At 54.3% G+C, this 20,849-nt stretch overlaps 1 protein-coding gene across 6 annotated transcripts in view; it reads right to left on the bottom strand.

Moving 5' to 3' along the window:
• EP400 (E1A binding protein p400) overlaps positions 1-20,849 on the bottom strand; it is a 97,764-nt gene that overhangs the window by 55,045 nt on the left and 21,870 nt on the right. For 3 of the 6 annotated variants that reach the window (XM_077763566.1, XM_077763561.1, XM_077763563.1), the window contains exons 4-16: positions 15,908-15,998; positions 14,338-14,445; positions 13,483-13,853; positions 11,182-11,472; positions 10,314-10,499; positions 7,992-8,132; positions 7,476-7,554; positions 6,720-6,769; positions 6,306-6,363; positions 5,517-5,606; positions 2,807-2,914; positions 1,612-1,796; positions 1,190-1,367 (exon numbers count right to left, since the gene is read on the bottom strand). In XM_077763566.1, the coding sequence (XP_077619692.1) occupies positions 1,190-1,367; positions 1,612-1,796; positions 2,807-2,914; positions 5,517-5,606; positions 6,306-6,363; positions 6,720-6,769; positions 7,476-7,554; positions 7,992-8,132; positions 10,314-10,499; positions 11,182-11,472; positions 13,483-13,853; positions 14,338-14,445; positions 15,908-15,998 (1,936 nt within the window). The remainder of the gene's footprint in view (positions 1-1,189; positions 1,368-1,611; positions 1,797-2,806; positions 2,915-5,516; positions 5,607-6,305; positions 6,364-6,719; positions 6,770-7,475; positions 7,555-7,991; positions 8,133-10,313; positions 10,500-11,181; positions 11,473-13,482; positions 13,854-14,337; positions 14,446-15,907; positions 15,999-20,849) is intronic. The other 3 variants (XM_077763562.1, XM_077763565.1, XM_077763564.1) reach the window with 3 other exon arrangements.

Raw genomic sequence — 20,849 nt, 5'->3', positions numbered from 1 at the left:
GGGGGGGGCCCAGGGGGAGGGAACAACCTCTCTCCACACTCGCTCCCCTCAGGTCTCCATGACCCCGTGGCAGGACACCACCTCCCTCATTTAATGAGCCTCCTCCTGCCTCCTGAAGGCCCCTGAAGAGGAAGAAGACGTGTCTGCCCTGCTCCCCAGGAGCCACTTAGTCTGGATCTGGAATCCTTCCTTTGCGAGGGAAACACCACGGCGGACCCGGGAACACCACAAGCGTGAACCACACTGGCTCCTGGATTCACACACAGGTCGTTCTCAACACACACGATACTTTGTTTTCTCTTCCTGATGATGTTCTCCTTGACATTTTCTTTCCCCAGCTCACTTTATCTAAAAACACGCTACATAACACATGCACGAAATGTGTGTCAGTCGCCTGCTCATACTATCGGTTCAACTCCCAATCAATCGCTAACGCTCATCAGTGAAGTTTTAGGGAAGTCAAAGTTACGTGCAGATTTTTGTCTGCATGGGGGGGGGGGGGNNCTGGCAGTGCCTATGACCACCACGTTGTCTGTTCAAGGGTCACTTGTATATAAGCCCCTATCCTATGCTAGAGACACCACGTGCCCTTCTACAGCCCCCAAAGGCACAGAGCAGGGGACAAGACTAGCACCTGACCCACAGGCCGGGTGGAGGGCAGTGAGTGGGGGCCGGTCCCTGAACGTGTCTCTCCAAAGGCCGAGGGGCCTGCCTGATGACGTGTGAGTCCGAAGAGTCGGGCACAAGGAAGCAGCTGGGGGGGGGGGGGGGGGGGGGGGGTCTCCGCTGCGGTCTGGCTGCCGAGCCTTCGCAAGGCTGTGAGAGCTGCTCCCTGAGGGCAGCGGGCCTGGGCAGGAGGCAGGGATGCAGGCACTGTGGCACAGGGAAGGCTGGCCCACGGCAAGCACTCCAATATACACAGGTTGTGGCTGGCTGGGGACACCGGGTCACACAGTCCAGTGGGTCATCACCGTGTCAGATTTTGAGCAACAATGAGTTGCTCAACCTAGTGCAAACCACGAGCAGGTTTCTTGCTTGTTCCGACAAGTATTTCTGAGCCCTGTTCTCCTGGGTCCTGGACTGGAGCACAGGGCAAAGGAGCAGGGAAGGCAGGCCACGTCCCACCCTGAGGCCCGATGCACTGCCCACGGTCAGTCGAGAATATGAATTTCTCAAAACAAACTCTTACCTTCATTGCAAGCCAGGTGGGCAAAGAAAGCAATGATCTGTACAGTTTTACCAAGCCCAGCTTCGTCTGCCAATATGCCATTGAGGTTCTTCCGGTAGAGCTTGGCCAGCCAGTCCAGACCGATTTTCTGGTAATCTCGGAGCGCGCCATACAACAGAGACGGGGCATTCAGCTTCACCTGCAGCAACATACGGGCCAAATACACACACCTCAAAATAACCGTTAGACATTTTTCTCTGCAATGAAGTCAAATCAGTCATACGGGGAACCCACTGGAGGACCACAGAAAAGATCTGGAGAAACAAGACCAGTGTTCACTCTGCCTGAAACTTTTGCGGCTGCAACAGAGTTATGGGGAAGTCGAAAGCCTTTTCTTGGCCTCCCAAAGACGTGGCCCCTCACATGGCAGCCTGGTGCCTCACCGTGGGGCTGACCCGGGCACTGCCTTTGGGCAGAACAGCTTCAGCCACAGCGGTCACCTCCGCGATGTCCTTTGTGTGAGGGTTCCCAATAGTCATTCTCTCTGCAGCTTTGAACTGGTCCATGATGAACAGTGAGTCTATGAGAACCACGTCCTTCCGGCTCTCACCCGGGCAGTCTTCCACATCTGTGAACAACAGAAAAACAGGTTTGTAACAGCTGCAAGAGTTTTGTGAGCCTACTTATCATTGACAGAAGAATAAAAAGGGAACAGGTTGACACAATCCAAATACTTCCAAACGCAGTAATGTTTTGTTTTTAATCTGCTTTACACACCTAACAACACTAACCAAATAAATGAATACAAACTCCTATAACATTACCAAAGATAGGACCACTCTGGAAAGCCCTCACGTGAAAACAGAGAACGTCTCCATGGCGATTAGGAGCTGGTGTCACCAGATTTATGGGCATCTAAGGGCTTAGGGATCCCCCCACAACCAGGAAGAGGAAACTCAGCAGAGAGGCCACCGGCCCATCCTCTGGTCCTGACACTCCTCCCTAACCTCTCTGCTCACAGGAGTCTTGTCTAAGGATCAGAACAAGTAGAATGAAAATAAGGAAAAGTAGACCTTTTTTTGGTGCAGGCTGTGTATTTGTTTGAAGTGTCTAACAGAAATAAAAGAAACTCCAAACTAGCGTGTTAAACAAACATAGCATAAGCTGAACGTATGTGTGAAAATCCGTCTGTAAAACAATGACTTTTATGAATCTGGAAAAAAATAATTCTATGCTGTTCACGACTTGGTCGAGTATTCTGAAACTTTGCCAAGTTAATAAAATTAGTGGTGCGTGGGTGGCTCAGTCAGTCAAGCGTCTGACTCTTGATTTCAGCTCAGGTCATGATCTCATGGTTGGTGGTACTGAGCCCTGTGTCAGGCTCTGTGCTGCCAGTGAAGAGCCTGCTTGGGATCCTCTCTCCCTCCGTCTCTCTCTGCTCCTCTCCAGCTCGCCCCTCCCCCCAAGACAAATGTTAAATAAAGCATAAAGTTTAATAAAACCACATCGATACATGATTACACATTAAACACGCAACTTTTTCTTCCATCTGACTAAAAGGAAATGAAGGTAACTCAAACCCCGACATATTTTTGCTTCTGCTTTCAGGCTCAGTTCTTTAAAGGTGTGAACACAGACCTTCTTCCTCACTCGCCTCCGCACTGTCAGGCTTAGGCTGCGGCCACTGGAAACTGGGGAGAAAAGCGCCTTCATACAACTTCATCAAGTCGATTAAGGGCAATTCGGCTGGAAAGGATTGCGGGGAGAAGGGGGTTAGTTTACACGGGAGGGCGGCAGGCGGGCGGGAAGAAGGGCAGCGGGAGGGCCAAGCTGAGCGGGAAGGGCCTCCTTCACGCATCCTCCCTTTCTTGGCTTTAATTCCTTGGAAAAAAAATATATTTTCTAAAAACACATTAATAATTTCCAAAAAGTAACTGTCACCCTTTACTGATAAGAGCTCTAAGACACTTTTCTTTACAAAAATAAGAATCTTTAAAATGAAATTAAGAAACTCAATTTTTATTCATAAAAGAATTTTTAAATTTCTAGAATAAACAGTAGAACCTATAAGCCAACAAGCGTAACTATAAAAACACTGGAAGAAAATAATTGGAAATAAATAAAATTATGAAACATCAAATAAAAGTCCAACAAAAATAAAGCAAAACACCGTCTTACCTGGCGCATCCAACAGCGGTGACACCTCCCACGCAAAGAGCTCACCCTAACGGACCCCCAACCCTCGCCGGCCACACCAGCTCCCAGGACCCACGCACCCTGGCGGACGCACCACACAGGGTGCCGACGTGGGCCCCGAGCCGCAGTCGCATCCCGCTCAGAAAGTCAAGGCGGCAACGATGCAGGAAGGGGGCCCGGGAGACGGCCAGAAGACCCAGAGCGCCTGTGCGCGTGAGCGAGCCGCTGCCACTGGGGACCACAAGTGTGCCCGGGCGCCCGGCCCCGCTAACTGTGTGCGCCACTGCGAGAGGAACGACAACGAGGCCGGGGCTCTCGGGGGAGAGTGGCCGCTCAGAGGAGGGACTGCCCCATGGAGTGAGCGTGACCGCGGTGGGGCAGCTGCAATTCACGTCCATCGCGGGGCAGCACCCCTCCCCCCAACCTCCAATGCCAACACACACACACTCCTCACTGCAACTTCAAAAATGGTAAGACACCTAAAAATAAACCTAACAAAAAACACGACATCATAAAACGCTCTGGGCAGCTCCTGAAGAAGATCTACGTGAATAGACAGGTGCCCTGCGATCAGAGCTTAGAAGCACTCAACTTCATAAGGATACAGAGCTCTGACGTCACCCGCCAACTCAACGACATTCAGATCAAAATTCCCAATGGATTCTCCTCTGAAACCTGATCAGCTGACTGGAGGTGGACATGAAACCTGCCCAAGATGGCCGAGAGCGCCCTGAAAAGAGTGAAGAAACAGAGCCCCAGATGGCTCTTGAGGCTGGCACAGGGCCATGGCGGGGGGGGGGGGCGCTGGTTCTCAGGGCGGGCACAGGGCAGGGAGGGGCACAGGGCTAGTCCTCAGGGCATGCACTGGGCCAGGCAGATGGGAGCAGCGGCAAGGGAGGGCTGAACAGACAACCAGCTGGCAAGGACCAGCTTGGCAAAGGGCGCCAGGACAGCTGTGATCCATTTTGGGATTAAAAAAAAAAAAAGAAGAAACTACACTCCTTACACAACAGGCAAAAGCTATTCTTGACAGATCTAAGACACAGATATGTGAGTAAAATTCTAAATTTTGTAGACAAACAAGGAGACCTCATGATCCTGAGATTTAAAAAGGGTTTTTTAAAGCAGATGAATTCTAAGGCTGGGGCGCCTGGATGGCTCAGTCAGTTAAGCGTCTGACTTTGGCTCAGGTCATGATCTTGCTGTTGATGAGTTTGGGCCCCGCATCAGGCTCTGTGCTGACAGCTCGGAGCCTGGAGCCTGCTTCAGATTCTGTGTCTCTCTCTCTCTGCCCCTCCACTTCTCACCCTCTCTCTCTGTCTCTCTCAAAATAAAACATTTAAAAAAAAATTTTTTTAAAGCAGATAAATTCAACTGTGCTAAAATTTAAACCGCCTCTTCTTCAGAAGGTCCCGCAAGGAGAATGAGCACACCCGACGAGGGGAGGTGCCCACAGCACAGTGACCACCACACAGGCACACATGCACCACACACAAGCACCCACGAGAGAACATCGAGAAGCCCAAAACCAAAATGGAAACGAGGAGACCCCAGAGAGATGCCGCAGCTCGCCGCCCACAGGCCACGGAGATGTCGCCCCTCGCCCACCAGCTCAGCAGAAGCGTCCTGGGGGGACAGCGCCCAGCGCTCTGACCCGAGAGGCTTAGAAGGAACCTGCCAGCCCACGCCCAGCTGGCCCCGCATGGCGGACCGTGATGCGCACCAGTCGACCCCCATCCTGGGCGCGCGGGCCACGGGGCGCTCCCGCAGCGTGCAGACGCGGTACGGGGACACCCCAGTGCCCAGCAGCCGCGCAGGAGGGAGTCAGCGGCACGTTCCCGCCCAGACCGCGGCTCGGCAGGGAGAGCCCGTGAGGCCTAAGTGACAGCCAAGCACCGGACGGGCCTGGGAACAGAAGAGCCAAGGGACAAGCAGCAGGCCCAGCGGGCGACGCCGTTTCCGCACACGCGTGCGAACCCGCTGCTGTACGCAGGCGACAGGGCGAGCGGGGCTGCAGCCGCTCACAGGCACCTGCTCGGTCTCCTGCGGCCTGTGCGGCCCCCACGCCGGCCCCCACCGTGTTTCCCGGGGGGCTGTCGGGAACTTTTCACGTTCTGTACAGAGCACCTGGAGTGCAACGTGTGCGGCCTACCTTCTTTGGCTAAATTGGACAGCTCTGCCTGGTGGTCCACGGCTCCTTCGTTGGCTTCTTCCTCTTCTATGGTCTCCTCCTCGTCCTCCACTGCAACGGTCAGCACCAGAGGTCAGGGGGACAGACCTCGCCGCGTCCCCCCACCTGCCCCGGAGACGCTACTAGGCTCCGACCCGGTCTCGCACAGCCAGGGGAGAACTGAGCCTTTTTGCTCGTCTGATTTCGGAAACGCAGGTTTACTAAGTGAGCAGGAAACCAGGGACTGCACTTCTTCTCCCTCCACAGGGTGTGAAACAGCCTACTTCACTACACAGCAGACCTACTCCAGCAACACACGGAGTGATGTCAGACTTTTCATCTGCCGGCTGACCCCGCCACAGAGGAACCCGCCAGCATGCTGTTCGGGGTCACTACAAATCTGTCATCACCCGTTTCAGAGGACAGTCAGCCACTGCCCAGCATGCCTCTCCCTCAGCTCAGCTCCTGTCCTATGAACCCCACATCTCACCCCCAACAGAGGCCGGCTCTCGTGGCTGCGGGCCCACCCCTCATCTGCACGTAAGTCCCCTGGGGCCTTGCCACCAGCCTCCGCCCTTCCCAGCTGGCTCCTCCATGCAAACAAAATGTCCGTAAGCAGTCCTGTGCTCTCCCTCCTCCATGGTCCCCACCCCACCCCTGTCTCCGAGTCACCTGGCCCCGTGCCACTTGGCTCCCTGACAGCACTGAGGGCGCCCTTGGCCTAGTCTGAGGGCTCGCCCCAGACAGCGAAGAGAGTACCAGGGAACAGACCTTCGTCATCAGTCAGCGACGTGCTAGCTTTTCTTTTCCTTCCATACAGTCCCGACTCCTGAAACAGAATAAAATTCGCAAAGAATGGGAAACCGAAGCAGAAACATCTGATTCCCATGCTACAGGAAGGCCCTGGCACACCCAGAACACACAGGCTGGCCTCCACTGCGGGCAGCGGGCAGGTGACATTGAATCCACAGTCCCCACGTCTCCCCGTGTCCACAGATCAACACCCCATGGGAGCCTAACAATGAGAAGACCAGTTTTGTTCCCTGAAGTAAACTGACTCTGGAACAGCAGGGAATGCTACGGACATGTACACATTTCTCCAGCCATAAAGAGGAATCACGAGCACTGTGCCTTAGCCACACGGCCTCCACACCCTGACCCCGGACGGCGCCGTTCTCGACTTACCAGGAAAGCTTCTGGCAACACGTCAAGCCCCTTAGGTCTTGACTCTTTTCCTAGAGACAGGGAACAGTATTCACGTTCACTGACGCTGCCTGTGCAGGCCACACCCCACTGACACCTCCTCACGGGAGGAAGACAGCTAGAGTGAGTTTCCCCTCCTTTCTTCTGGGAACCAGCCCACACCCCTGTACCTATGAAATGCGCTGGCCGCTCTCTGGACACCTCTGATCTGGAGGGGCACATGGGGGCAGGGCGGCAAAGCCCGCACTCGAGGATTTCTACCATCTTAGTGGCTGTAGGACTTTGAGCAGAGACCATCGCTCTACCTCTATCTCCTCATCAACAGAATAAGGGCCATCACGCCACCTGTGCCCGTCCCCACCCCCCAGACAGCTGCTTCTGCCAGGGACCGGCATGCATCACAGTGTCCAACGACAGCGCAGCTGCTTCAGAGCAGGGCGGAGACCCCCCCACCAACCACAGAGAGGCCCCACAAGGGGCAAACGCCTTGGGGAGTTCATCCCGGTGTCCAGACGGGCCTCGGGACTGGCTCAGAACCTCAGTCCCTAAAAGCTGATCAGCCTGGGGGTGCTGACTCACACTGCAGACCAGCCAGCAGGCAGAAGTGCAGTGTCAGGCGGAGCAGGTGCTCAGACCGAAGAGCAGGCACCGCGGGCGCCGCCACATCGGCCAGCAGCAGGCCAGCAGGCTCCCAGCAAAGTCACTGGATACGGAAAAGGCTTTTAAAAAGAATCCTACCTCTCCTGGGAACTTTCTGCAAATTTAAGGCTTTTTTCCTTTTCTCCTCCAATTCTACTTGTAGTTTTATCTCCACGACCTGAACACAGAGGGAAAAAGAGGGAAACAAAGACGTCATCAAGGCTAGAGGCTCTGGAGCCCTGCGCACATCCCGACCCCCCAGGGTCACTTCACCACGAAGTGCGCAGTGTGGCCGGTCAGGTGCTCCGCTGCCGCGTGCTGCCAGTGAGACCAGCACTGCCCGTGGCAGAGCGAGGTGGGACCACCTCCGGGGATGGCGCCCACCCCAGCGGACACTCCAGAAGCCCCTCGGCAGCGCCACGAAGCACACCGCACGATCACCAGCAGAGGAGGCACCGTGAGCCGGCGGTCAGGGCCCGTGCGCGCACGCGCATTCCTCAGCGATGCCGCGGGCTCTCCCGGCCTAAGCTTCTGGGCACTTGGCCAGGCATGCTCAGAAGGCACAGTCTGTGTTTTTAGAGTTCATTTAAAATTCATTTAAATTTTAGGATTTACCTGTTCGATATTTGACCAAAAATACTCTATTTCTCTAGCGGTTGAGGCAGCGATGCGTCTCAATCGGTTCTGCTCTTCCCTCCTTCCCCTTTCCTCCCGGAGCTGCTTCTCCTCGTGCTGGCGCGCCACAGTCCTGACGAGCTAGCAAATGAACGGTCGAGAGCCTGGCGTCAGGCCCCAGGAGGCAGGCCCGCACGGCGCAGGGAACCCCTCAGCCTGAAGCACATGGATTCCGTCGGCTCTGAGGGCACAGGCGACACACCGGCCCTGGCCAAAACCCCGCCAACACCCACGTTACTTTCCACAAAGTGCTTTTTGCACTTCTCCAGAGAGAATGCCACACTGTGTCACAGCCTTCTTTCCTCATTTGATACACGATTCACACCTTTCCGTCAAACATGGAATGTTCATAATAAAAGTATCCCTTCTGCTGCATGAGTGCGACAAGACGTACTTATTTAGTTTAAACGTTTACTTATTCTGAGAGAGAGAGAGAGAGAGAGAATCCCAAGTAGGCTCTGAGTTGTCCAACATGGGGCTTGATCCTATGAACTGAGTCCAAAGTTAAGAGTTGGATGCTTAACCGACTGAGCCCCAGGTGCCCCAGCAAGATGGATGCACGAAACATGCTGGGGGGAGGTAATTCATATTTTTCAAGGATTTTGCTTTAAATCCCAAACTGCTTTCTAGAATGTATAATCTTACATCATCCCAGCAGTCCTCATAAAGGGTGCTGAGAGGGTCGCCTGGGTGGCTCAGGCAGTTGGGCATCCGACTCGATTCCAGTCCATGTCATGATCTCACAGTCTGTGGGATCGAGCCCCATGTCAGGCTCTCAGCTGACAGCATGGAGCCTGCTTGTGATTCTCTCTCTTCCTCTCTCTGTCCCTCCCCTACTTGGCATGTGAGCGCTCACGCTCTTGCTCGCTCTCTCTCTCCCTCCCTCCCTCAAAATAAATAAATGGGCTGATAAGGAACTGGGAAACACACGCTGTGAGCCTGAGCATGCCCAGCTGTGGGACCCCAAGCTAGGGGCCAGCTGGACACTGTGGAGGGCCCCCCCACCCACAGACTCTTCCAGACCTCATCCTGGTCCGATCACACCCCTGGCACAAGGCCATGCAAGAGGTGTGGCACGTGGCCACAGCACATGGCTCAGTGGCTTGCCATCCACCCCGTCCACCTGGTGTCCACACGCTCAGGACCATCCTCCTTTATAAGAAGATGTGCTGAAGGATGGGGCGCCTGTGTGGCTTAGTCGGTTGGGCGTCCGACTTTCGCTTGGGTCATGATCTCGCGGTTCGTGGGTTCGAGCCCCGCGTCGGGCTCTGTGCTGACTGCCAGCTCAGAGCCTGGAGCCTGTTTCAGTCTGTGACTCCCTCTCTCTCTGACCCTCCCCTGCTCACGCTGTCTCTCTCTCTCTCCTAGAAATAAAATAAAAACATTAAAAAAAAAAAATTTTTAAAAAGAAGATGTGCTGAAGGAGTCAGGTTTTTCTGAAATTCCATTAACGTGACTTAAGGCCCTTTACGCTCACATCCCACCGCTTCCAAAGCTCTTGAGTCCTCTCTACCAAACCCACGTCAGGAGAGCAGAGCGAACAGAGGTGGACAGCAGGGCACTCACCCCCCTGGCCTGAGAGCACGGGAAGAAGGGAGCAGCTCCACCCTGAGGCACAGACAGCGATGCAGCAGCATGCGAGCAGGACACAGAGCCACGTACGCATGAGCAAGGACAGCTGCCTCGTATGCAGACACCTAATGTTTCTGGAAATCGGTCCCTTTCCACACTCCCAGTGCTGGCAGCACCTTCTGCTGGCAGCTCCCCAGGACGGGGTGTCTGCTCTGGAACTGGTGAGAAGGAAACCCACACTCTGCCAGAACTGGGCGGGGGGGGGAATCTGGACCACAGGACCAGGCAGGGCCAGGACCCCAGCTGCCCACCAACCGATCAGCCTCTGCCCACTCCCCACCCTGAGCCTCCTCAGCGCCGACACAGCCATACCCTGGGCACTGGCCTGGGTCCGGAGCTGCGGGCATCCTCACTCCAAGTGCCAGGACAGACGGGCAAGAAAAGGGACCTCTGTCCCGTTCTGCAAATCCCAGACAGCAGCCAGGGAAATGGTGTTTGCCCCTCGCCCTCCACTAGGGCTCTGTAGACAGCCCCTTGGGAATTATTCACACGGCACAGTTACTTGCCAAACGACAGTATGACCTTCCTCACGGGAAGGAGCCGACCCCTTCAGAGACCTGGTCCAGACGCTGGCGCGCACAGCACAGCACCTAAAGAAGTGGGGGACCACGGCCGCCAGGCCTCACCCACCTTCCTGGCCGCAGCCATCTTCCACCTCCTCTCCTGGGCGAAGTCCGTGGCCATCCACTGCATCTCCTCCAGCAGATAGTCCCAGTGCGACTTGGGCCGCGGGGCCTCCTGCAGTTTGGGCAACCGCCTGAGGGACCACAGGCCTTCTTTCCTCAGATCTGCGATTCGCTGATGGGTCTGGTTTTCCTGCAAGGAGCGCAGGGGCGGGGTGTCCCCCGTGAAATCATGCAGCGAATTCCACTCATTCTGGCCCCAAATTCATGAAGCCTCAGTAAGAAAGATAGGACTGGACACAAAGGTCAAAAGCTCCCAGCCCGTCTCAGAATCACGGGCAGAGGCACAGGCCGATGCTCATACCAGAGCACTAGAGGGGACACGACACACGTCTGACCCTTGCTCCAAAACCACCGGGAAGGGGAGAGACTGATTCCCTAAGACCGGCCACATACTGCCATGGAGTTGACATCGGACAGCAGGCCGTGCCGGGGTTGTGGCATCCTACCAACTCTTACGGGTTCAACTCCCCTAACGAGGTTTACCACCACTGCTCAGCCACCCCACAAACAGCAAGTGCTAACTAGGTGCTGAGCCAGGGCCACGCCGGCCGAGGCAGCCCTCCTGGGCCTCACCTGCCGCCCACAGAGGGCACATACTGTGATGTCAGTGCAGGACGGACCTTCTCTCCAACCAGGACAGGTTGGAAGACCTGCTTGTAACCTTGGTTCCTAAGTGACCACAAACAGTGTTCGACTGTCCTCACTACCAAGTGCTCAGTTCTGAACTACTGCATCCTTACAAATCAAAATCAAATGTACTTCACAAACTGGAACATGTTTTACAATCTTGAAATTGTCGTGAGTGTGCTTACCAGTGCTATCTGTTCCGCCAGCTTATCCTGAGAGCTGTCCTGGGGCGGGGCGGCATTCAGAGCCGGGCTCTGTGGTTTTGGGGGCGCTGACACGACTGCCCCTGGGGATCGGGAGGTGACCGGAGACAGTGACTTGCTGGCTGCCGAGGAGGGTCTATTCCCTGCAGAGCCCCGTGCTGGCGACGGGCCAGAGCCGCTAGAAGGAGCGATGGACGAGGTAGAAGAGGCAGCTGGTGGGGGCCGCTGACAAGGCTGGGTGGGGTCCACAGGCGGTCTTGTGGGCGCCACCGTCTGGCAGGCAGAGAACGGGCCGGAAGTGAACAGGAGACTTGAGCCCTGCTAGTGCGCACACAGCAGCGAGCATGCCGGAGCCCCTCCCACAGCAATGCAAATGAGTCCCACACACGCGCGCACACACATACACAGCCACACGCGCACACACGCACACGGCCTGTCAGCACACAGCCAGAACCCCCCCACAACAGGGCCGCACTCCTGCACTCCACAAGGTCGCACACACAATGCGTCATGGACGGGCTTTCCCACACTGGCTTATCCCCCAGGAGCTTCTTCATTTGGTTTGTACATATTCTAGCACTTTCTCCTATTTAAATTCATTTAGAATTTTTGGGGCGCCTGGGTGGNGATAAATAAATTCATTTAGAATTTTTAATTGCATAAGCTTTTTCTAAACTGAAAAATACCAAATGGTCACCTTGCACCTTTTCTCTGAAAAGCAAATACAAATTCCATGTGCCCTCGCGTGGCAGGCAGGCCTCCGTACGTCAAAGCGTGTGCACCTAGAGCCCCCTACCCCAACCGCAGAAAAGCTGAATTCCTACAGAAGTTCCGTGGGGGCGCGGAGAGCAGGCCAGGCGAGGCGCCAGCACAGCGTGAGACGGCCTAGTGCAGAGACAGATGCAAACTGCCGCGCGTTTACAGCCTGGAACCCGGGAAGGCCCCGAGTCTCCCCCTGCCGCCAGGCCAGCAGGGCAGCACCGGCCGCACCCCTGCGGGGAGGAGGCACTAGCGGCCCAGCCGCGGCCCTCCGCACAGGCTCCGGGGCCGCTCACCGTCCTCGGCGGGGAACAGAGGCTGCAGCACAAACTGCGCAGCACACAGGCCGGCCACGTTCTCACACCCGTTGTTTGGGGCTCTTCATGGGGCAAGTCTGTGGCCCCCAGCCAGGGCAGAAGGAACAGGTTTCTGGGCGGGGGGGGGCGGGGTCTGTAAGGAGCGGCTCCTCTCATCGGCAAGGGCGGGTCAAGAAATCCAAGCAAAACCTCAGTGTGCGGGTCAGTGAGACCTGGTGCTCCAAGCCCGAGACGCGCCTCCACGGAGGTCTACAAGGAGCAGTGGCCCGGACAGGCTCAGCTTCCCAGGCGGCAGCGCCCTCCTCCGCCAGGCACACGCGGCAGTACCGCGGGCCGCACATGGGCTCCACGCTCAATCGGGGTGCAGACCACAGCGCCTCCAGCCACTGGCTGCGGGGTCCAGCCCAGGGATTTAGCCTCTGGGGTATTTTTATGGTAAAACAAGGATGAGAAAGAGCCTACCGCCCAGGGCCGCCTGGCAGAGGAAACGAAACCACACTGACAGAGTGCAGCGCCCGACGGCAGGTGCACGGTGAGCACCAGGCAGGTGTGACTGCAACTATTCCGTTCCCACGCAAGGTCGCACCTCACCATCAATCTCGAATAGCCATGAGGCACTTGAACTGAGAGCCCACCAAGGAAACCCCCTTGTTCATAAGGGAAATGGCGAGAGGGAGGGGAAGCCTTCCCACGTGGCTCCATCATCCACGCGACAACACTCTGGGACCACCACCTGCCACCCCACAATGCTCCCCTCGGTGCTCCCGGTGCTTCACGCTCACTTTCAGGGACCCACTGCCCTTCAGGGATGGTGAGCGGCTCACCGCACACTTTCCACAGCCAGCAAGCTGCATGGGGGGCGGGGAGGGGGGGGAGGCGCATGATGTGCACACACACAGGTTCACAGGGCAGAGCCCCGTAGGGGGCCCTGGAGCCTGTCCGGCAAGTGCACCCACGGTCCCCCGGCCCACATCACAGGACATGTCAGCAGGGACGCGGCCACACTACCCTCTGCACGTCTGCTGAACCGCAAGCACCAACTGACACTGTTCTGTTTCTGGGGCTGCAACAACCTGACTATGCTTACAGAGCTGGGTGAGATGACGCCGAGCAGGGGACTGGCTCCGAGGAGACCGCGACCCCTGCAGGCCCAGCACGCTCCGCTCCTGCTCCTGCTGTAAACAGCAGGACAGTGGCCACAACGTACCTGCGGCTGCGGGAGCGGGGCGGCCTGCAGTGGAGCCTTCCCGGGCACCGGGGCGTGCAGGGCCTGCGGCATGGGCTGCGGCGGCGGAGCAGGCAGCTGGCTGGGTGGGGGCGCAGGGACAGGGGCGTTTGGCTGCTGGGCCTTGGCCGGGACTTGAAGCTGCACGTGGGGCTCCCCCGCCTGTGGCTGCTGAGCGAACTGCAGTGCCGGCGGGAGGGGTGTGGTAGGGGGCAGCCGGCCGGGCAGCTGCGGCGGCGGGGTGTGCAGGCTGGCGGCGTTCTGCACCGGAGGCCCCGTGGTCGGGTCATACTGCTGCTGGCTCTGCTTCTGTCCGGCGAGCTGAGCGGCCTGAGGGGCAGGAGGCATCCCTCCTGCAAGACAGGAAAAGCGCCCGGAGCACTGACTCGGGAGTCCCAAGCAACTTGCCGTCCATCACAGACCCGCGCCTCAGAGCCATCACACACTCCCAAAGGGAAATTTAATTGGCGGTAACTTGTCACATTAAATCCTATGTTATGAATGAGCACACAAAACAGGAAAGAAAGGTGGTTGACCTTTGCAAGCTAGCATCAAGCAGAACAGAATGGTCACGAGGGTCCCTACTGCAGCAGCGATCAAGGAGCGCGCAGGCTCAGGGCCCAAGGCCAGGGAGAGGCACAGCTCCGCCAGGGATGGGAACGTGCTCACAGGGCCTCCTCTCCCTGCGGGGACCAGGGCTCAGAGCAGAGCCCCAGCCCTAGAAACCACTCGCACCGCGTGCCGCGACCGTGCGTGCCACCCAGAGGCTGGGCCGGAGGTGCCCGTCCGCACACACCCTTGCTGAGCCAGGGGGCCAGTCCCGGCGCCGGGCCTTACCTTGAGCTGTCGGCATTAGCTGCTGAAGAGGAACCCCTGCATTCGCCCCCGGGTGCTGGAAAACTGCCCCCTGGTGGCCCACTTCAAGCCGAGGCCTCTTAGACTGCTCTAGAATGATTTTCAGAAAAGTTGCAATTTCATATAAAAACCAAACCATGAAAGCAGTAGAAAAACCACGTGTGAGTGTTTGTAATCTTTGAACAGGGAGGCCCTCCTACATGTAACCCAAACTCCAGAAGCCAGAAAACGTACAGCTGATAAATAGAATTATCTTTTCATTAAAACTCTGCAAGTGTTAGCAGCAGCCTTATACAAGAGCAAAAGGTGAGCGACGTCCCAGGAGGCTGAGGGGTCTGCACGCGTGTGAGCACAAGGTTCACGTGGCCGCCATGTGGAAAGCTCTTCCGAGTTCATGGGGAAGTGCCAGCAACCAGACACACAAAATGGGCAAAGAGCACGAACAGCTGAGCAGAGGGAGACTCACGAACAGTTAATAAACATGAAAAGCTACATTAAAGAGATCCACGAAAAACCAAAAGATTTGTTTTCACATCTGATCAATAAACACCAAAGGAGTGTTCATATTTCATAAAACGGCCAAGAATGTAGGGCGCCTCGGGAGGCTCAGTTGGTTAAGTGTCCAACTTCAACTCAGGTCATGATCTCATAGTTTGTGGGTTCGAGCCCCGGGTCGGGCTCTGTGCTGACAGCTGGGAGCCTGGAGCTGCTTCTGATTCTGTGTCTCCCTCTCTCTCTGCCCCTCCCCTACTTCGTTCATTCTCTCTCTCTCTCCAAACACACACACAATTTTTTTTTTTTTTTTATTTAATGGCCAAAACGTGAGCATGCCAGAAACTGCGGACAGGCCTGAAAACGGGCCGGCCCCACCTGGAGGGGCGTGTGTACGGCCAACACCCTCTCAGCAAGCACTTCCCTTTCTGGGAGTTTCCCCCTCAGACACAGTGACAGACATGTCGGAAAAAAATCTGGGAACAGGTCTCTGACCTTGTGTTCGCTGTAAAAGAACAAAGATCATAACAAAAAGGAGCACCAGCGAGGGTGTGACGAGGAAAGGGTCCCTGGCACCCAAGTGACAGAGCCTGCGGGGCGAGTGCGGCCCAGCGGGACAGGGCGGTCACGTGGTCTGCTGTCGCAGAGAGCGCACGCACAAGGGGACACTGCCGGCAGAGGCAGGCTTGAGTCACACCTTACTTGACTGTCCGAGTCTTTCACGTAAAATGTGGGTTTGTGGAACTTGAAGAAAGAATTCCGTCTGAAAGGACAACGACTCAAAACATAAAACAGCTTTCCCCGCAGTCCTTGTGTGAGGACTCCGAGCCCGCCAGCGCACAGCAAATCTAAACGGACGCCCCTAATTCAACAGGCACACCTGCAGCCTCAGTGCACAGGTGTTCTCCACAGCTGATCGTCGTCAAAACAAAACTACTGTCAGAGTAGAAGCTAACCCAAATTCCGTGCGCTGGCGTCCAGGGGGCCGTCACGCACACCTCCCACAAGAGGAAGCTGACTGGCCCCTAAGGCCACCCGGGTTCTGTGCTCCAGGACGTACCTGCTGGGGGCCCCGCCTGCTGCCTCTTAAAGGGGTCCGCTTCTCCCACGCTTCCGGCCCCCGCCACAAGGGCCCCTGCGAGAGCTTGCTGCTGGAAAAGAAAATGAAAACATGAGATTCTGACCGCATAGGCGCCTCAGGGAATGGGCATAAACTATCCTAATTATGTCATACTCTGGCCTCACTACTCTTTGACAAAAGAAATGGTAACTGCCAGTTGCATGTAACGTACATTTATATATAATAAGTAGCTTTAAGTTCTAACTTACCTCTGGAGGGGAAAAAAGGACTTGTGACAGATCTTATTCTGGTTTTAAACGGAGCCTCCTATCAATGCAGATCTACGTTCCCTCAGAGACGAGCTGGCTTTGCACCAGCAGCAGCAGCAGAGGCCCGGCCAGTGCCGGGAGACACCAGTCCTAAACCCCACGGTTCAGCCTCCCTGTTAGTCACACTGCCTGTCATCACTTACCCCCCAGAAAACAAAGCTGAATAATAAAAATAAAGGTTGAAATTTCCTTCCTCCTGTAAAATGACACTAAAACCCTCATTGACAAGACAACAATCTGAGAAACCAGGGTCTTCACGACTGCATTTTCCAAGTTAGCACCCTCCCCGAGAGCCATCCGTTCTACACCACATACATAGCTGGGTGATTTCATATGTTCAGTGAAAAGTCCCTGGCCAAGCAAGCCAGGAACTAAGCAGGTCTGGGCGGCCACTCCGTTCACGCCTCTGTGCCCCCCGTGCAGTGACGCTAAATGCTCAGGATGAGGTTCATCAATCACTAGTTGCTAATTTTTTTTTTTTAATCATTCGACTCTGTCCACTCTAAACGGTTAGCCAACCATTTTAATGCCAAAGTTACACATGCCTAAACAAAGCTCAAGTCCCATGATGGCCTGCTGTCCCAGGGTGGGCCCCACACTGCCTGCACCAGCCATACCACAGGGCACGGCCCCCCATGGGGAAAGGTGCAGTGGCTGACCCAAAGGGAAAGCAGGCGCCCCCGTTCACATTTAGTGAAGATGGGAGGAGGAAGGAAAGAGAGGAGAGGAAAGGAAGGAGAAAAGAATGATTTGAAAAACACACAGTATATGAACAGTGGTTATCTCTGGGGACAGGATTATAGGTAACGTGTGTGTGCGCGCGCACGTGCATGTGCACGCGCATGCTTTTCTAAATTTTCCAAATGTACAATGAACATGTACTACTTTTATAATTTAAAAAAGCTTTTTTTTTTTAATAAAAGAAACTAATAAAGGGTTGTGTGTCCACTAATGGCCAAGTGCTTCCTATCACACTACACATCCTCTGGACAGACACACGCTCTGAAGGGTGGGGCCGGACGCCTGCGAGAGAGGACCGGAGCCGGGAGAGGTCCGTGGCATGAGGTAGCTGTGCCGTACGGACCAGCTCAGAACCAGACACACAGAACCTCACTGGCTTGGAGACCACCAGCACAGACAGCAGGAGGCCACAGAAGAAGGAAGGAAGGGGGAATCACCCCAGGAGACGGCTGGAGGCAGGGGGTCCCCAAGTTTTCTCGCTAATCCCTGGCTTTCTCCTAAGACGACGCCAAAACGAAGACTCCCAAGTGCAGGCCAACATCACCACACTGCGATTTCAAGCGCCCTAACCTGGGACACAGGGTTTCCCATTAAGCTTCAAACACACGGGGCACCTGGGTGGCTCAGTCGGTTAAGCGTCTGACTTCGGCTCAGGTCGTGATCTCACGGTTCGTGGGTTTGAGCCCTGAGTCGGGCTCTGTGCTGACAGCTTAGAGCCTGGAGCCTGTTTCAGATTCTGTGTCTCCTTCTCTCTCTGCACCCCCCCACTCATGCTCTGTCTCTGTCTCAAAAATAAATAAACTATAAGCTTCAAACACATTAACTGTGAAAGCAAAACCGTCGGTGTCCCTCAGAGGGCCATAACAGCATCGAGAGTCTGCAACCTCTCGTTCATGACATTCAAAATCACTCAAAACCACAAAGCAACAGGAAAACAAGAGCCACGCTAAGAATACAGACCACGGATACAGACCCCCACTAACGCAAATACTGGAATCAGCCAGGAAGAGGACCAGACTCTGCACCCCTGGAAAGGGCCGGGAACCAGGGTGGCGTAGCGCTGCTTACAAACGGGCGGATGACAAGAACCAGACAGAGCACACTTACGCCACCAGGTCACATCCTCAAGGCTAAACAGCACCCCAGAGAGAATGGAAAGTCTTCTGGAAAACGGTGCTGGGAGACTGGACGTCCCAGCACAAAGCAGCAGGAAAACTGGACGTCGTTAAACAAGAGAACCAGTGCTCATCACGGACTCAGGAGGGGAGGGCTGGCCTCTTTCGTCTTGGCTCCCTCAATGCCACCGACTCTCGCTTTCAGAATGACTTTGCTTTCTCTTACACTGTCTTTGTGAGCGTTCTACTGGGAAAGATACTGAGATCTTTAAAACACAACCTTGATTTCAATTAGCAAACATTTATTAGAACTCTTGAAAATAAAATTAGACAACAGAGAAAAGAGATAATCTCTGATGCGAACTGAATTCTGGTCCCCATTTTAAGAGAAAACATCAAAACAGACTGTATCCATAGAACACAACAGAATTTACAGGAAATCTAGAAGCTACAGCAAGAACAAGAACAACGGAGGGAACCAGCAGTGCAGCTTGCCGAAAAGACAGTTTGCCGCCCAAGTGAGTACAGACAAGTTATTCTGGGGAAAGAAATGAAGCCGTCATTGCAGCTGTGGTCACTAGAGGGTAAATTTCTGCCCAATCCTAAATCAACCAACCAACCAAGCAGTCATAACACAGCGGGGCCTGCGGTCCGCCTGCACAGGCGCACAGTCAGAACGGGGTGAGAAGGACCTGCGGACAGCAAGGGCCGTGGACGAGACAGCTCACGCTCTCTCAACTCAAGGCTCTACGGGCAGCCTCCCCGGGCTGCCCCGTGGGCCAGGGAAACCGCGGTCGGCACACACAGGAAAAGCACTCGCGCCTTCTAACAGCATGTCTGTTACAGCACGCTAAGCGGCCAACCTCTGCACAGTCTATACCCACACACGTGTAACCATACACATAAAACTACAGACACACGTTTAAGTATAAAGCGCATTAGTAGGGTAACGCTACAGGACTGAAACTTCATTTTCTCTAACACAATAATCACTGAGACATAATCTCCAATTAGGAGGTTTTTAAAAACTCTAAATAATAAAACAGAATTATCTTGTATACAACTGCACTCTAACAGAATTCCGCCTCAAAATCTTCTAGAAGCGAAGGAATATACATATAAACTGAGAGCTCTGTATTTATCTGGAGAGCTTAATTGGCAGCCGATCAATTTATTAGAAAAATCCATGAACTGGGTGCAAATTGCGAAATTCCTCCTGAGACTCTGTCTTAAATTCTTTTCCAAATGTGTAATTGTGCCAGCTGGACCTGGGAACACCGGACCACCTGGGCGTCCGCTTTCGGCGGAAAGCCAAGTAACAACACACGGCAAGTAGCATCAACAGACTTTCTTGATTCACTAATGCCACTCCTAAGAGTTTTTTCCAAACATAAAGGACAGAACCTAAACTCAGAAAACTGGCTTAATGAACTGCAGTTCCTCCAAATGATGGCATGTCAGGAGCCATCAAGATGAGAACTACTGAAAGTAAATAAAACATGAGGAGAATCTATTAAAGGAAATAGCATTTTAAAAGACCATAAATACACTGTGTCAACTGACATAGATTATAAAATATCTTTGTGTTAGAAGGGCGGAATTATGGGTAATTATTCACTTTTCTAACAGAAAAATCACTGAGAGATACTACTTACAATGGTTCTTATAAACACGTATGTGTTAAACATATTACTGTGCACAGGACACCTCTGCACCCATAGTGCTACCTCAGCATCTTCTGGAAGCAAATTAGGACATATGCAACACAGAAAATTCTGAATTTATTTCTAGCGTTTCACTGGTCAATACAGATAAGTCAATACAAAAATTCTACGATCGGTAGTAAATAATAAAACTCATACTGAGATGCCTTTTCCAAAGAAAACAAGGGACATGTTTCCATTTCAACTCTTTCCCCACAGACTCCTTTCTCCTGTGTCCTGAGATTACCAGTCGTATCTGTCTCAAAGATCTGTAATTCAGACTGGAGACTCCTTGGTCTTCCTCTTTTAGTCTTTTAAATACTTGAAGAAATTATAAAACACACATGTGACTTTAAAAGCATAGTAAAATTAACGAGAATTTAAATAGAGGGCTATAGCTGTTCACTGAACACTGTTCAACTTTCTGTTTAAAGTACTTCATAATAAAACGTGGAGAAGGAAAGGTAGAAAAAGAATATGCACAGTTTAAAAGAAGTAATAATACAGGGGCGCCTGGCTGGCTCAGTCGGTTAAGTGGCCGACTTCGGCTCAGGTCATGATCTCACAGTCCGTGAGTTCAAGCCCCGCATTGGGCTCTGTGCTGACAGCTCAGAGCCTGGAGTCTGCTTCAGATTCTGGGTCTCCCTCTCTCTCTCTGCCCCTCCCCAACTCTCTCTCTCTCAAAAAAAAAATAAACACAAAAATAATTAAAATGAAGGAGTAATAACATAGCACCCACCCTGTGCTCATCACAAGGCTCAGACTGCCGCTCCCGCCTCCCAGCACGGCCCCCACCCCTGGCCTGTGCAGGCACACACACCCCCCACTGCCCAGGGACTTGCTACCTGAGCCGCTTGTGCACATCCCGGGATGCTGGCACCTCAGACTCCTCTGCACAAGGTATCTCCTTTGCCTTTGCTTCCTAGACAACCTCCCATAAGCCCTTCTGTTCCATAAATTGTGGCTGAGCGCCCCCCCCAACACACACACACACACACGCGCGNAGGCTCAGACTGCCGCTCCCGCCTCCCAGCACGGCCCCCACCCCTGGCCT

The sequence above is a fragment of the Crocuta crocuta genome, unplaced genomic scaffold (assembly GCF_008692635.1).
Source record: "Crocuta crocuta isolate KB4526 unplaced genomic scaffold, BGI_CrCroc_1.0 scaffold114, whole genome shotgun sequence".
NCBI classification, from domain to species: Eukaryota; Metazoa; Chordata; class Mammalia; order Carnivora; family Hyaenidae; genus Crocuta; species Crocuta crocuta.
Note: the sequence above shows the minus strand (reverse complement) of the source record. Positions and strands in the feature narration are given on the sequence as shown.